This window comes from Semicossyphus pulcher, unplaced genomic scaffold, assembly GCF_022749685.1.
Source record: "Semicossyphus pulcher isolate SPU_LCO1_2020_fin unplaced genomic scaffold, fSemPul1.0.p SCAF_17, whole genome shotgun sequence".
In the NCBI taxonomy this organism is placed as follows: Eukaryota; Metazoa; Chordata; class Actinopteri; order Labriformes; family Labridae; genus Semicossyphus; species Semicossyphus pulcher.
Window position 1 is genome coordinate 14,846,133 of NW_027211681.1, and position 15,491 is coordinate 14,861,623.

The 15,491-nt window shown below is 40.4% G+C and overlaps 1 protein-coding gene across 1 annotated transcript; it reads left to right on the forward strand.

Annotated features, from left to right (window-relative positions):
• The first annotated feature begins 768 nt into the window (after positions 1 to 768).
• On the forward strand, positions 769 to 13,202 carry LOC138594297 (polyunsaturated fatty acid lipoxygenase ALOX15B-like). Its single transcript, XM_069665359.1, has 15 exons — positions 769 to 803; positions 1,011 to 1,171; positions 1,866 to 2,070; positions 2,181 to 2,262; positions 2,424 to 2,546; positions 2,657 to 2,760; positions 5,374 to 5,540; positions 5,674 to 5,817; positions 6,138 to 6,341; positions 6,413 to 6,499; positions 6,607 to 6,776; positions 10,531 to 10,652; positions 10,784 to 10,884; positions 12,282 to 12,452; positions 12,946 to 13,202. Exons 2-15 carry the CDS (start codon positions 1,019 to 1,021, stop codon positions 13,123 to 13,125), a joined length of 2,013 nt encoding a protein of 670 aa, XP_069521460.1. The 5' UTR covers positions 769 to 803; positions 1,011 to 1,018; the 3' UTR covers positions 13,126 to 13,202.
• Positions 13,203 to 15,491: the final 2,289 nt, after the last annotated feature.

Sequence of the window (15,491 nt, forward strand, 5' to 3'; positions counted from 1 at the left end):
ACAAGAATGAATACTGCCAACCTCTTCTGCGTTTTAACACACCACAGCAAAGAACGCTGGCCAATACAGACTGGTGGAGCTGGTAGACCGTAAATACTGTACATTGCTCAATTTTTTTTATCAGGAAGAAGTGCTGTGGTAGAGATACGTTGGAGCAGCTTGTGGGAGCAGTGCCATAAGTGCCATAAGTTGGCATAGGTGTTATGTGTTGACTGGTTAGTCTCCGTTTTCCCATGCAGTGTGCTTGACTGGAGGCAGTTCACACAAACACACCCAAAGCCAGAGGAGCCAGCCAAAAGGTTGATAAAAGATTGTTTCCCATGAAATGAGAATGAATTTGCAGAGGTGGTTTAATCTTTTATTTCAAACAATTTTACTTTAATCAGTTCTGAGTAAATTCAGGTGAGTTATGGATTAGCCGAGTGTTTGTTAATAAGTCTGATGTCACTGCTTTAATGACGAGGCTATTTTTAATTGATGAAATGGTGCAGCTGGGGCTGCACGGTGGTACAGTGGTTCGCTCTGTCGCCTCACAGCAAGCAGGTCCTTATTTCAAACCCCGGTTTGGACAAGGTGGGCCTTGCCAAATGATAGCTGTGATAGACAAAAGGTCGGCTGTAAATGTTTGTCCTATTTCACCATTTCATTTAATGGTGGAATTGTCATTGTATTCCTGATCCACCCGGCTGACTATTGCTCCACACCAGACACTCCCACCAAACTGTACATATAAAAAGAACCAGTGGTGACTTCTTTATTCAAAAGAGCAGCTGATCAAAGGAACTTCTGGATCTCATGAACAGGTAAGGACATGCTTTACTAAATGATTTTAGTTAGCACCCATTGGACTGTAATAGGTTAATGAGAAAAGACTAATTCAACATTAGTTATTACAATACACAAATTTCTATGCACTTTTTTTTTTTTTTTTTGCAATTTCGCACTCAGGTTCATTGTGTGCCAGTTAATATAATCAGTGCTGATGATGGTTATTATTCTTTTTCCATCAGGAGTGAAAATGGTAGATTATGAGGTGACCGTATTCACTGGCAAACACCACTTTTCCAACACTTCCAACAAGATCTACATCAAGCTGGTGGGGATAGACGGAGTGAGCCATCAGAGTTGTCTTCACGACTCCCGAGGGCCTTTAGCCTTCACCGCTGGAGCTGTAAGTCTGAAATATTCTTTAACTGTATCACTTGCTTCTTCAACTTTGCCTTTGTGAGATTATGCGCACATTAAATGTGCTTGTGGTTGTCTAATCTTATATTTTCAGTATCTGTATGCTCGGAGGGGTTTTATCAGACTTGCTCTTCAAATCAATTTCTTTTATATTTTCCTCGAGTTAGGACAGAGCTGGGTAAGACTGCTTTTTGTTATTCTGCGCCCGGCTCCTGGAACAAGATACTGCACTTTCTTGAATTAAATGCACTTTTGACTTTTGGACATATGAGAAACTTGATTCTAAACCTCCCAACCTCTATTTGTAATTGTTTTACAAGTGCACCTCATTCATTTATTTTTCCCATTTAATCAATGAACTTAACTATTTTAAGCTTTGTCCCAACATTTTATTTTACCTTTTAACTGTTCTTAGTTTCAGGTCAGAATATATCCCCTGTTCTGTGATTTTAATGGCCTTTTTTTTTAAACACCGTGTTCTTCTTCTAATGCTTTGTAGTTAGCCTTTTTAATTGTTTCTTCAATATAATTGTAAATGAGGGTTGCCCCTCAATGATCTCTTAAATATAAATAAAGGTTGATTGAACGATACTAATTCTAGATGTTGCAGTATGAAGAGACATGTTACAGATCATTTTTTGTTATGAAATACAACTTATCTTACCTCGTCATTACTCCAGGTGTCCACTTTTACCGTGTCCAACACTGTCTCCATTGGAAAGCTGGTCCTGATAGAGCTGGTCAAAGAGCCTATCTCAGGTTTCCCTCAAGACAGCTGGTTCCCTTTCAAGGTGGAAGTGAAATCCCCTGAGGGAGACACCTACACTTTTCCCGTCTACCGCTGGATCACTGATGGCGAGGTGCACCGCTTCAGAGAGGGAACAGGTTTGTGGAAATTTCCTTTCTTACATTCTGTAAGTAGTTCACTGACCACATGAAATAAAGATACTTAATATATATCAACAATTTATAACTTTGCTGTTTTTCTCTTTAAGCCCTTACACTCAAAGAAGACACCCATCCTCTTGGCCAATACGATCGCCAGCAGGAGCTGAAGCTGCGAGAGGAAGACTACCGGTGAGCTCAGAGCTTAAACACTAACATGCAAAACTAACATGCATCCAAACCTCCACTTTTACTTGAATAGTTTAATTAATACTCTCGCCTAAAACTGCGGATACACAAACGTACATCTACACTGTCCAAAGTTTCTCATTCAGTCTTACTGTGTTTCCCAGCTGGGCTGTGTATGCAGAGAGAATTCCCCACTGCATAAAGACAGCTGGCCCTGATTCTCTGCCCGATGAGGTCCGCTTCTCCTTCACCAAGAAATCAGAGTTTAGCTTCACTGCAGTAGAGGGGTGAAGTCCTCAAATTCTGTTCAATACACATCTTTTTGTGTATATGTATCTGCCTCCCTACAATTATTTAGGAATTTACAATAAAGCCATGTTATACTTTCTTTTTCTAGTATGACTGAGCTGAAACTGGATGGACTGGTTGATTGCAAGCTGAATTGGAGTAATATTGAGCAGGTCCTTGGGGTGTTCAGCAGTAAACAGAGTCACTTAACAGGTACTGTACTATCATTGTTTTTTAATGCAAAACTTGATACTGTACCCTTAATAGTACTTTTACTTATGGATGACAAATGCGAGGCTCGTTTAAAAGCAGCGTTGCTGTTTTGTTGCATATAGTATAATAAAGATAACTTTATTAACAGCTGGAGCACTTGCTCGGCCAGGTCATTGGTGCCACCTTGTGGACAAAGCTTCACTTTACTTGCACTTTCTCTTTGACCATGACTAGCACTTTCTAATTACGGCCTGGGGCCTCCTTTATAAACGCAGCATACGCATAAAACAAGACGTACACCACATTCAATGGAAACTTTGGGATTTATGAAAAATAAAGTTGACGGGGGTCCCTTCACGGCTGCTCTGAGCCATGCGTACATTTTGGAGACAGGTGAAGTTGGCGAGGCAGATGATGAGATGATGTGGTGATTCAAACCAGGTTGTATATTGATGCCTTTCACACATTTAATGTTACTAAATATCAAACATTGAGCGAGCCATGTCACCATAGACAACATACCAGCAGTGTTATTTGTACTTGAGACTAGTGAGAGTAGTAAGGCGTATTCCATAAGCACCTTTCAATTTAAAAATATATAAGCAAATATTAAATAAAAGTCTGCTTATTATTTGATCAGCACTGTCTCACCTTCATAGCCCCCCCGGAGCGCAGAGTAGAGATCGTCTCCTGAATCCTCAAAAGCAGAAATCCAAAAAGTGTCAGAGTTGAGGAACAAAGCGTCAATAGCTTTCGTTAATATCTTCTAATGCTCTATATATATCAGCAAGGTATGTCAGTATCAGTATGTACTCGCGTGTTCTCGTATGTCCTAGCATGCACTCTCCTGGTTACAGAGCATCTTTGAATGCACACATCACTTTAAACTATGATACATTAATGAATTTTAGTCTAGCTGAAACGATCTACTACAACAACACGTGAGGTGTGGTAATGATGGCAGAGAATTCTAATCCAGCCCGGCCGGAGAGAGCAAGATTCTCACCCGCAGCATAACAGACAGTTATAACAGCATAACATGTTTATGTTTAAATAGCACAGCACAGCTCGCACGGAGCACTGAATGTCCGTTTTATTGTAACTGAATTATTTGTTCATTTGCAAGGTGTAGGAAGCCTATGATCTTTTAAAAGACGTTTGTTTTCATAAATATACCTGTCACAGTACAGCTCGCTCGGGCGCTGAATGTCCGTTCTTTCGTAACCTAATTAGCAGAGATGTGGACTTGAGACTTGGCGACTTGGACTCGAGTCGACTCAGTCACTGTTTTGATGATTTGCGACTTGACAAAAAATAAATGACTTGAGACTTGACTTGGACTTGAGGCATGATGACTCGACTTGAGGGTGTTCATAAGTTTGAATGTTAGCTGTAAAACATAAAATGTTGTAATTCAAAGTTTCTGTCTAACTATCAAGTATGTATGCAGCGCAAACAGGGAGTCATGATTGGATGACTCCTAAAGCTCCCCCGGTACGTGATTGTCATGATTGGATGACTGGCTGTCAGTCCAATTCCTCGCTATGGCAACACGCAACATCAAAGACCCCTGCTTCTTGATGTTTTTCCCCAAAGAGAAGCCTCATCAGTCGCACTCATTACTACTCAATACTGTCTCAGACCATCATCATGGCTGTGTCTGTGCCGAAATAATACAGATACAATTCATTGTCATACTTTTTGAACAGGTTATATAAATTGGCCAATAATATCATTATTAGATGGGCTACTAATGCCTTGTCTGTTCTCTTTATAAAGACCAGATACTACAGTTAAGAGTGCTGTATCTTAGGTGGAAAAAAGTGACTTGACTTGGGGCTTGACTTGCCTTAACTAAGGACTCAACTTGACTTGACATAACCTGTGACTTGACTCGACTTGCCCAAGAAAAAATGACATGAGACCTACTTGGGACTTGAGCAAAGATGATTTGGTCACAACACTGCTAATTAGTTTATCTTTTCAAGGTGTAGGAAGCCTATGTTCTTTAAAAAGGCATGTTTATGTTGAAATGACTATATCTTTGCACGTAAGTTTGTCTCATTGTATTGGAATGTCCTCTTGTGGACATATTGTGCAAATAGATATTTAAATAGTTTGAACCTATGTATTTTTTTAAAGGAATAATCGAACGTCATTTCTGGCTAATTTTGACAGTACGATAGTGATCACCCCGTCTCTTATTAATTGTTTTATATTGCCATAGCAGCCAAAATATCTAGAACAGCGTAAATGTAAAAAAGAAAACAATAACGCGTAAATTGAGCATTTCATGGCTATTGACTTAGTGTCATTCTGTTTATAAACATACATTTGGCTGTCAGAAGACAAACAGTTTGCTCAATTGATAGCTTTACAGGAGTATTTTCCCCCGTCACTCATAGTGGATGTGTAATTTGTTAAAACAGAAAAACCCCTCAAAACCCTGCAACTTGCATTGCAACTTAAAAAAACAAAAAGCTGCCGCGAAATCAGACTTTTTTGGTGTCAACAATCACAGAAAATGCCTGCGAAATCCTGGAGGGACTAACTGTTACGTTTACTGTACTTGTAGAGCAAACACAAAAAATGATTTCACTGTTTTTTCCCCAGACTTGACCCGCGAACATTGGAAAGATGACGCTTTCTTTGGCTACCAGTTTCTAAACGGAGTCAACCCCATGATGATCAGACGTTGTTCAGTCCTCCCCAAGAACTTTCCAGTCGATGAAGGTTTGCTCTTCCTCCCTGCTGCTTGTAGCCTGGATGATGAAATTGAGGTGATTGTCTTGACCTTGATAAACTTTGTATAACAATCAAGTTTTGCCACATGGCATGTTAAATCACTTGTATTATCCACACTGTATGCTTGTGAGAAAAAGTCTTACTCATTATTATTATAATGTCAAACAGAAAGGCAACATGTACCTCTGCGACTACAAGCTTTTGGATGACGTGAAAGCAAACGTCATTAACAAGAAGAAGCAGTACTTGATGGCTCCCCTCATCCTGCTACACAAAACACCTGATGACAAGCTGGTGCCAATTGCTATTCAGGTGAGAGTAACTCGAATACAGCTAACTGTTAAGCTGAAAGTTATAATATTGTTCAAGGCCACTTTCATCAAGCGGATATATGTGGATTATCCTTGGAAAGTAAGCAGCAGTTTTGCTTAGAGTTCTTTAACCAAGACTGATATTTAATTTCTTCCTGCCTGATCCAGAACTATAATAAATGACACATATGTATTAACATAAACATGAATTTTCGCTTAACGAACCCAAAACTGAAAAGACAAATCTTAAAAGCAGAACCAGCCTAAACTAAACGGTACTGTTGTTGAACTGAAGAATTCACCAACTTCCTTCTCCTGCAGCTGAAGCAGACTCCAGCAGACGACAACCCCATCTTTTACCCTTCTGATTCCGAGAACGACTGGTTGCTGGCCAAGATGTTTGTGAGAAGTGCAGATTTCAACTACCATCAGCTCAGTGTTCACCTGCTGCGCACTCATCTGCTGGCAGAAGTTTTTGCTGTGTCACTGCTGCGCAATGTGCCCATGGTGCATCCACTGTACAAGGTAACTGTAAAGGAGAACACTGAAATTACTGTGTTTTTACACTTACTGAGTCTAACAGCTCTTTCCCCCAGCTCCTCATCCCCCACACTCGCTACACCCTGCAGATCAACTTCATGGCTCGACAGCTGCTCATTTCTGAGACTGGTTCTTTCACACAGGTACGAAAAAACCAACACGTTCAGTTGAGCATTATCCAGTCAATGTTTGTTTTCAATACTGTGTACAGTATTGGTCTCTAGCAAATTTCCTTATGTTGACCGTTTAGTTTGCAGCTTGTGGCGGGGATGGTATGTTCACAATCCTGCAGAAATCACTGGCCTTAGTGACCTACAGCTCCCTCTGCATACCAGAGGACATTGCTGAGCGTGGGCTTAAGGCTGTGCCCAACTTCTACTACAGGGATGATGGACTCAAGCTTTGGGATATCATCCACAGGTATTATTCAGTTTTGCAAAAAGTAAGATAAGATGAACATTAAGTACAGAGCTACTACCAAGAGCGATTATCCTGGCTTCACATAAAGACTGGAAGATTTCTTCAAACTTCTAAAGTTTGCCTACAAACCTCTCCAGATTATTTAACGATATTCCATTTTTACATTGATGTTTAATGCTTAGTTACAAATGTTAAAGCTCTCTTGTCTTAAGCTTGTGATACAGCCGGCCCCTCCATTTTATCAAGCAGATTCTCATAGATTGGTTTGGGTGTTGTTTGCAATTGGTTCCACAATGAACGTATGGAACTTTCCAAATATAATATAAATCATCACTTATGGGCCTCTATACATATGTGCTGGTGAGTGTGTGTGCAGGCCCTTTCCTCTGCATCTATTCTGATGTACTGCTTTCCACGTGACGTTTTCAGGAGGGGTGCTGTTGTGGTTCCCTAAGCCAATCACAGCGTATAGGTGAGTGTGGGAGTGGTTCAAATTAGCAACTGGACCCCATTCAGTTAGGCGAACATGGCGAAAGAACGATGCAGAGTTGGCCTTCTTTCTGTTGGACAGGTAGGCGTCTCAAACCGGGTAGGACAAGCTAACCGGCGGTTAGCATGCTAGCGCAACGGTAATTGTGATGCTGTCGGTGTTAGGATTTGGTAGGAGCAATTTGGTTATTAATAAATCAAAATTATCTATCAGAATGACTGACTACGGGGCACCACCCTGGGATCAAGGAATAATAACCGAAAAGAAGAAAAATCAGTCTCAATCGTAATAACACTTATAAAATATCAATATTCCACGAAGGTGCACCACGTGTGTGTTCAAAATGGTGAGAACTGATTAAAGGCAGCTTTCTGATCTCAGCGTGGTAGTTGAGTTAAACAACACAGCAGCAAAACACAAGCATAAACGGGACACTGCGGTCTGCAATCAATAAAACAAAAAGCAGCAGTTTCATTCATTAACATAAATAAACACTTTCTAAGCTATCTCTGCCCAGACAAAAGCCTCTTACTTGAGATCATTCTTGGTAGTGATCCGAGTGTGTTTTGTCCAGTGTTCGGCGCGATCCTTGGCGTGATCCAAGTCGCGAAAAAAGGTTGATCTAGGGTTGGCTTCAGGCTGATTTTCAAGTGTTGGATGAAAAGGAAACAAGCGCAGAGGTGACGAGACGCAGTGCAGCGATGCGTTCAAGTTACTGAGAAAACCTTTTAAAAACTGTCTCTGTTTAATCAGCGTGGAGCTGATTGCGTGCTGGTACAGTTAAAGTTAACTTGAACAAGAAAAATTACCTCCCACAGGACTCAAGTCGCTGTGGAAAGGCCCAAAACGGAAAAAGTACCTCCTAATGCAACCGGTCACACATCGGAAATGGCAAAGATATGTGGATTTCATTGGCTTTTATTACCCTATATGAAATCCTGGCTGTGTCACATGGACCCCCTGGGGTGCCCTCGGCTTTCCTCCAATGGAAGGGGGGAATTTCGCTCTCCCCTTTACTTCACACTTAGGTGTGAAGGAAGGAGTATAATGGGATAGTGAGTCTTTGTGGTGTTTTAGTACCCTTATCAGGCTCCTCATTTCCCAAGTTGGCCTCTCCATTGTTTGAGCCACATGGTGAGGTCTCAAGAGCAGGGTGGGCGTGTTCTGGCACGAGAGAGTGAGTGAGCTTCTGGTGACGAGGAAGAGGGTGTTGACAAAATGCAAGGAAAAATCCAACTTATTATAACTTTTAAGCAATTTAAACTTACCCTTCATGTTGGTAAGAAAAAGGAGTACCCCAGGGATCCATTCTAGGGACACTTCTATTTATATTGTATATGAATGATATTGCCAAAAAAGTACAAAGTTCATATTTATGCTGATAACACAATAACATATTTAAAGACTCCTTTTAACTCAATCCAGCAAGCCCTGGCTAAGCTTGAAAGAATGCTGAATCAAGAAAAAAAATGAGATTCCCAAGAAAGAACATTGGGCCTCATTCGCAAACAGTGCGTACTCACAAATCTGTGCTTAATCCGTAGATATAAAAGTTTGACGCACAAATTTGGGATTCATCAATATGTTCCTTATTGAGTTTGTTCATCCGGTTTTCTCAGAAAATGTAAACACACAACCTTATAACTTATTGCACGGCATATTAGAACTATTCGTCTAAAAAAAGCCTTCAATAGACAACAGTTAAAACTGTGAATTTACTAATGCACTGACCAAACTAAATAGTTAATTCTAATTGTTGCAATTGGGCATTGCTATTTCAATTTGAATAAAATGTTTTTTGTTTTTTTTATTGACTTGCACTTGTTAATTACTTGTTAACTACACACAACATACAATGATGAAATTAATTACCTTTAAGAGACAGTTCTTCTTTAATATCATCACTTTTACCCTCAGTGCGTGGACAAATTCCAGATATGAATGATTAGATTATTGCAGTCTCTCATCCTGCGCTGTCAGATCAGGTGGTGCTTGTCCTCCACCGGTTTCCTTCCTTTTTTTCTGCTCAGATTCTTTTTTTAGCATCCACCTTGATGTAGAACCACTTTTTTTTTTTTTTTACCTGAACCACAGTCGGAACCTCAGGACACAAAGCATCTACATCCTTAGTTATTGAAGCCCAAGCTTAATTTTTTTTATCAGGGAAAAACGTTTTTTTTTATTGCTTCCACCTCCGACACATTTGCCTGAATTTCTGCTGGGTTTTTTTCTTTTGCAACTTTTTCCTCTTAACACGTCTTCACCTCACCGCTCTCTTCCTGGTAGAGAGCATGTCCCTGTATAGAGAAATGTGGACATCGTAGTATTCAGATTGCAGGCAGGCTCTTGTCAATTTAGAATGATTTTGATTCACTAACATACGCAAGGTGGTGAGAACAAAATTGGTTGGTGCGCACGTGTCATGAATCAGACTGTGATTTTGCGTATGCACTTATTTTGTGCGCAGAGTAAGAACATTTCTACATATATATTAGTGAATGAGGCCCATCGACCCCATTGATGAAACCTATCCACATTGACAAAGTAGACATTGAATGTGTCAAAAAGTTCAAAACCTTGGTTTTCAAATTTAACTGGCCAATTTAAGCCTAAACCTTGTTTTATGTATAGGAATGAGTCCTGCCTTACTGTGAGTAATAGAAAGAAAAGATTGAAGGGCTGTGAAGTTTACTGTTGCTCTATACCAGTGGTTCTCAACTGGTAGGTGGGGAGCGTGGGAGCGTGGGAGCGTGGGAGCGGGAAAGTGGGTCGCGGAGCTGTTTTCACTTGGTCAGGGATATGGTTTGAAAAAAAAAAGTTGTAGCAAAAACATTTACATTCTTGAAACTAGATAAGCCCTACATTAGTTGCATTTTTGTTGCACTTTCTTAGTTGATTTCTGTTAAAAAAAAAAGGCTGCTAATTGAACGAACTGTAAGAGGGAATGCTCCCTGCTGGTAATTTTTGTTAGCTATTATACTATTGTGTTCTGTGGTGTTTCGTTCCGTCTTAGGTCCAAACTGCTCGATTTTTCATTCAATACATTTGAGTGGTGTAAAAATTTCAGAAATTTGGTTCGCGATTATTCATTAAGTAGTTGGTGGGTCCCGCGGCTAGACCAGTTGAGAACCACTGCTCCCTTATTGGCTCTTTCTCTTAAGGGATGGCCTTCAAAATATCTTTGAAATTGTCTTCTTACTGCAATGATATATAAAAAAATATTACATCTACAAATGTGTTTCACATTCTTCACCTTTCTCAAAGCTTTGTGCAGGGAATTCTCGGCTTCTACTACAAGAATGATGAAGACGTGCAGCAAGACCCTGAACTGCAGAAGTGGATTACAGACATTTTTGAACAGGGATTCCTTTCCAACCCATGCACAGGTATGCTTTACAGAAAAACTCAGTCCAAATGAAGGTTAAAATTTACATTTATGTACCAATATATTTTTATAACAAAAACACCAGTTTGAATGTACCCTTAATTCATGCAGTTAATTGTCTGTAATTCTCAGGAATTCCCCAGAGCTTTACCACAGTGGCTGCGTTGGTCAAGTTTGTCACCATGGTGATTTTTACCTGCTCAGTGCAGCACGCGGCCGTGAATGCTGGACAGGTAAATCCTTTTGACACCATTTTAGTGCAAATTTTGGGGAATAGGTTGACGATGATTTTTGGTATTCTCTAAAATGGAGAGACATGGATGATTCTGTCAGAATAGACTGACATTGAGCCTTTAAGATAAGTAAGAGTCACACAGTAGTCCCCAAGTTTACGCAAGCAGCACCCAGTGACAGCTGACACTCTGATTGGTTTGATTCATGTTTTGCCGAAAACACGCCTATGAATAATCCAGGGACTTAAACCAACCTCTTTGCGCCTTGTGCCTCGGTTTGCGCCCAGATTGTGCGCCATCTAACTAGCAAAAGTGCGTCAGTGACGAATTTTTTAACTTTTTATAAGGACAAGATTGAGACCATTAGCAAAAAGTGTCCCTCTCATTGAAAACAATGACAAAAAAGCTGCTCCCAGCTGCTAAAACACGCTCTGTCTGATTAGGCCCTCAGACCTCACCAACTTTAGACCTCTTTCCAAATTCCCCTTCCTTTCTAAAATTCTGGAGAAAGTTGTTTCTATTCAAACATTTTTAGACACAAATTGGATTTTAGAGGTGTTTAAAGGTTTGTCATGATCTTTTCTTAACTGCCAATTCTGGGGATTCAGCCATTCAGCCTCTTTTAGATCTCACAGATGCTTTCGACACAGTGGACTGCCATGTTTTAATTTCTCGCCTTGAGCCCTGTGTTGGTTTTAAAGGTACGGCTCTGGAGTGGTTCAAATCTTACCTGGCTGACAGAAGTTTTTTTGTCTGCTTTGGTGATTTTACTTCCTCCTCAGTCCCTTTCCCATGTGGAGTCCCCCAAGGCTCCATTCTTGGTCCAATTTTGTTCTCATTGTACATGCTTCCCCTGGGGTTTATCCCTTGAAAATATGGAATCTCTTTACCCTTTTATACTGATGACACACAACTCTACCTGCCCTTGAGCTGCCTGTTGCGTTTTACGATTGCTTTTAAAACCTCATATTCCATCAAGGACAATCAGATCTACTGACTAGTTGCTTCTGGCTGTCTCAATGTCAAGGTTTAAGCTCAGGGGTGACCGAGCCTTCTCAGTTGCAGCTCCTAAGTTCTGGAACGCTCTTTCTCCACATGTCCGGCTGTCCCCCACCCTGCCTGTTTTTAATTCAAAACTCACTTTTATTCCTTGGCTTTTGGCTCTGCATGAGAGTTACCATTTTTTTATTCCTTTTCCTTTACTATTGGTCTAAATGGTTTTTACTATTTTATAAATGTATAAATGCTTTATAAATAAATTTGGATTGGATGTGAACACTTGATTATTAGCACAAAACGCGAAGTACAGTTGAGGCTGATGGTAATGTCGTCTGTTTTGTAGCCATTTAATAATCAAACAAAAATTTGGTCATCCATCAATCATTCATACATTGCAGTATGACTACGGTGGCTGGATGCCCAACACTCCCATCTCCATGCAACTTCCTCCACCGACCACCAAGGGGACAACAAGCGAGGACACGATAATGCACACACTTCCTGATGTCAATGTGACAGCTCAGGGGATGGCTACCTTGTGGCTTCTCAGCCGACCGTCCACTGACTTTGTAAGTGCCCATGACATGATGAAAATTTACACAAATCACATTTTGGTTCTGAGAGCTTAACTGACTATTTAAAACATGGCAACAGGAAAATTAATTCAGCCAAGTCTATGTATGATTAAAGGTGGTGATACACGTATCAACTTTTACATCAACATTAACAGACAACGTCAATGTGCGATGTTGACAGTACACTTTTGTATTGAAAAAGGTCAACCTCCTCTGATCTGGAATTGTCAGATCTGCAGCGACATCTTGGGCTCAACATACAGAATTACATCAGAAATGCTTGAATCACAGCCCAGATTTTGGGTCATGTGATCTCTCTGGCCTGAAAATTTATTTTAACCTTGTTGCCCATTGGCCTGTTTCCCTGCGCCTCATCATGTTGCTTGTTGATGTTTACGTTGTCTGTTGATGCAAAAGTTGATACGTGTATCACCACCTTTACATTTTAAAGTTTAGAAAATAAAACTTTTGAAATTGTTGTCATCAGGTCCCTCTTGGCCAGTACCCAGAGGACCATTTCATTGAGGAGATTCCCCGCAAGCTGATACTGGACTTTCAAGGAAAGCTTGAAGTGCAAAGTCTGATCATCAATATCAGAAACAGGAGTCTTGAAATCCCATACACATACTTGGATCCAATTCTGGTAGAGAACAGTGTGGCCATTTGAATATATGTGACCCCCTCAGCTTGCTTGCCAAATCCTCACTTAATTTCCAAGGTGAGAAAAGGAGGATTTAAGGGAACTACTGCATGTAATAATTGTCAGCTGAGCTTAGTTTTTATACAGTTTTATTGATTTAACTTTGGTGATTCTAATCAGTCTTAAATCTTCTTAGTTTGGTAATGATTACACTGGGCTTTCAATTAAAACATTACTAAGGGGAAAATATGATTTTGTGGTATGATTGCAACAACTTAGAAGTAAAGTGTGCCTTATGACTTACTGTTATAATGATATAACTTTAGAGACCTATGTTTTACTATATTTGCTATGTGCTGTGTGATTTATATATGTTAGAAAACAAGGCATAGCTGAAAGGAAGACAAACCTGAGAGCTGACTGTGTCTTTTTGATCTTGTGATAGGAAGTAATCTCACAGAACAATGTACAGTTAATTCTTCATGGTCTTGTACTTGATTTTCTTTGTATAAAACGTCTATATTTTTGTTACCTTAAAGAGAAACTGCATCTTGATCTCTGAAGTTTTCATCCTATGGCTGCATATAATAAAAAACTGATTCATAACATCTATTGCATTTCTTTCCAAAAAGAGTTTTCTTCACAACTACAATTTTTCTTATGATATGAACAGATATATCTTTCATTAATAAGATGTGGCAATGTGGGGCGTGGTTGTAGCTCAGTTGGTAGAGCAGGCGCCCCATGTACAGAGGCTACAGTCCTCGTCACACTGATCGCAGGTTAGACTCCCGGTCTGCTGATCAATTGGTGCATGTCACCCCCGACTCTCTAGTCTCCCTTCCTGTCTCCCTTCAGCTGTCCTATCAATTAACCCCTCACCACTCCTGTTATTTTTGCCTAAAACGCCTAGAAAAAGCATTAAAGAAGTAAATAAAGGTCTGTTTTTGAACGATTTAGAGTATATGCATGGTGTAGGGCTTATTTAAAAGGTAAGACTCTGAATTTCTACCTCAAGCAGTCAGTAACACTGTCAGTGCTCCTAGCATTGAGTTATTTAATTTGGAACTCCACAGAAAGTTGATATTTTTATTTTCGTTGCAAAAAAAAGCCTGCAGAGGATCACACTGACAGGTATGACCTGGAAAACACAATGGGGCCCTAGCAAAAGTTCTAAACTTGTCTCAGTCCAAAGTAGATGAGAATAACACAAAAATGAATTTTCACACCTGTTTTTTCTGAAGGTATTTCCATGCGTTTTGAAAAATTGACCATTTGGAGACCCCAAAGGACCCATGGTAACCAAGGCCACATACTGAGGATAAAACAGCTATAACTTTTGATAGCTTCAAGCTACAGACATGGTTCAGGGCTCTAATGAAAGGTGACACTTAGAGGTACCCTATCCCATATATCCCTGGATTCACTGTCAGCACTTCTGACACAGAACTATTGAAGCATAAACTACTTTTTAGTGCATTTTTATCCTTTTTGTCACAGTCTGCTCCACTCTGCCAGTCTGCCACGCCTCCTCATCAGACCAACTCCCTACACCTGTCTCTGCTCCACTCTGCCAGTCTGCCACGCCTCCTCATCAGGCCAACTCTCCACACCTGTGAGAGCCCTGGCTGCATTTAAGCCTGCTCCTGTCTCTGCTTCAGTGCCAGATTGTTCTTGTATTATGCCTGACTTTCCAGCGTTTTTCCCCGGACTGATCACCTGTTGCCGACCTCGTCTGTCCCCGACCTGCCTGCCTCGTCTCTGCCCTGGATATTACCTCAGCCTTCTGTCTTCGACCACGAGTTTCGCCTATTCCCTCCTGGTTACACACCTACTCGGCTCTGTGGCTACACAGCTCACCACTGGACCTGTCTGCCAGCTAGGTAATCCACCTGTTGTTGGCTTTGCCTTCAGTCAGCGACACCAGGCTCACTCCTTCTCAGATCTCGCAGAAGATCACTGTGAGCCAAGACTTTTCACCCTGCCATTGTATAAACTGTTAAAGACTGTAGTAAATAATAAAGGTCATTACCGACTGATATCCCGTCTGCCTGTGCTGCTTTTGGGTCCTCACCATACCCGTTACACTTTTGAAACTAAACTTGTGTATATAAAGAGTCAAAACAAGTGCTATGGATGAAAAAAAAATAGTTTATATAAAAAGTAACACACAGAAAACTATTTACATATCTACATGCACACATATGTACACATCTATTTATACACCAGATGCACCAAACATTCTCAACCATCCCAATCTGCTCTAACCCAGGTGAGTTGGATGATGAATCCCATTTGATTTCAAATTGGAGGCGCATGGTTGATTTTTTTTTTTAATTAGCATAGGTAATGGCCCTATGATAATAGCAAAAATAAGAAGGCTTTGATGAATC

Bases quoted from the DNA above. Each gene is read 5' to 3' on its own strand.
- LOC138594297 (XM_069665359.1), top strand. From the start codon at position 1,019: ATGGTAGATTATGAGGTGACCGTATTCACTGGCAAACACCACTTTTCC. The intron at 2,547-2,656 runs GTGAAGTCCTCA...TTCTTTTTCTAG, and splicing joins AGCTTCACTGCAGTAGAGGG to TATGACTGAGCTGAAACTGG. The intron at 12,453-12,945 runs GTAAGTGCCCAT...TGTTGTCATCAG, and splicing joins GCCGACCGTCCACTGACTTT to GTCCCTCTTGGCCAGTACCC.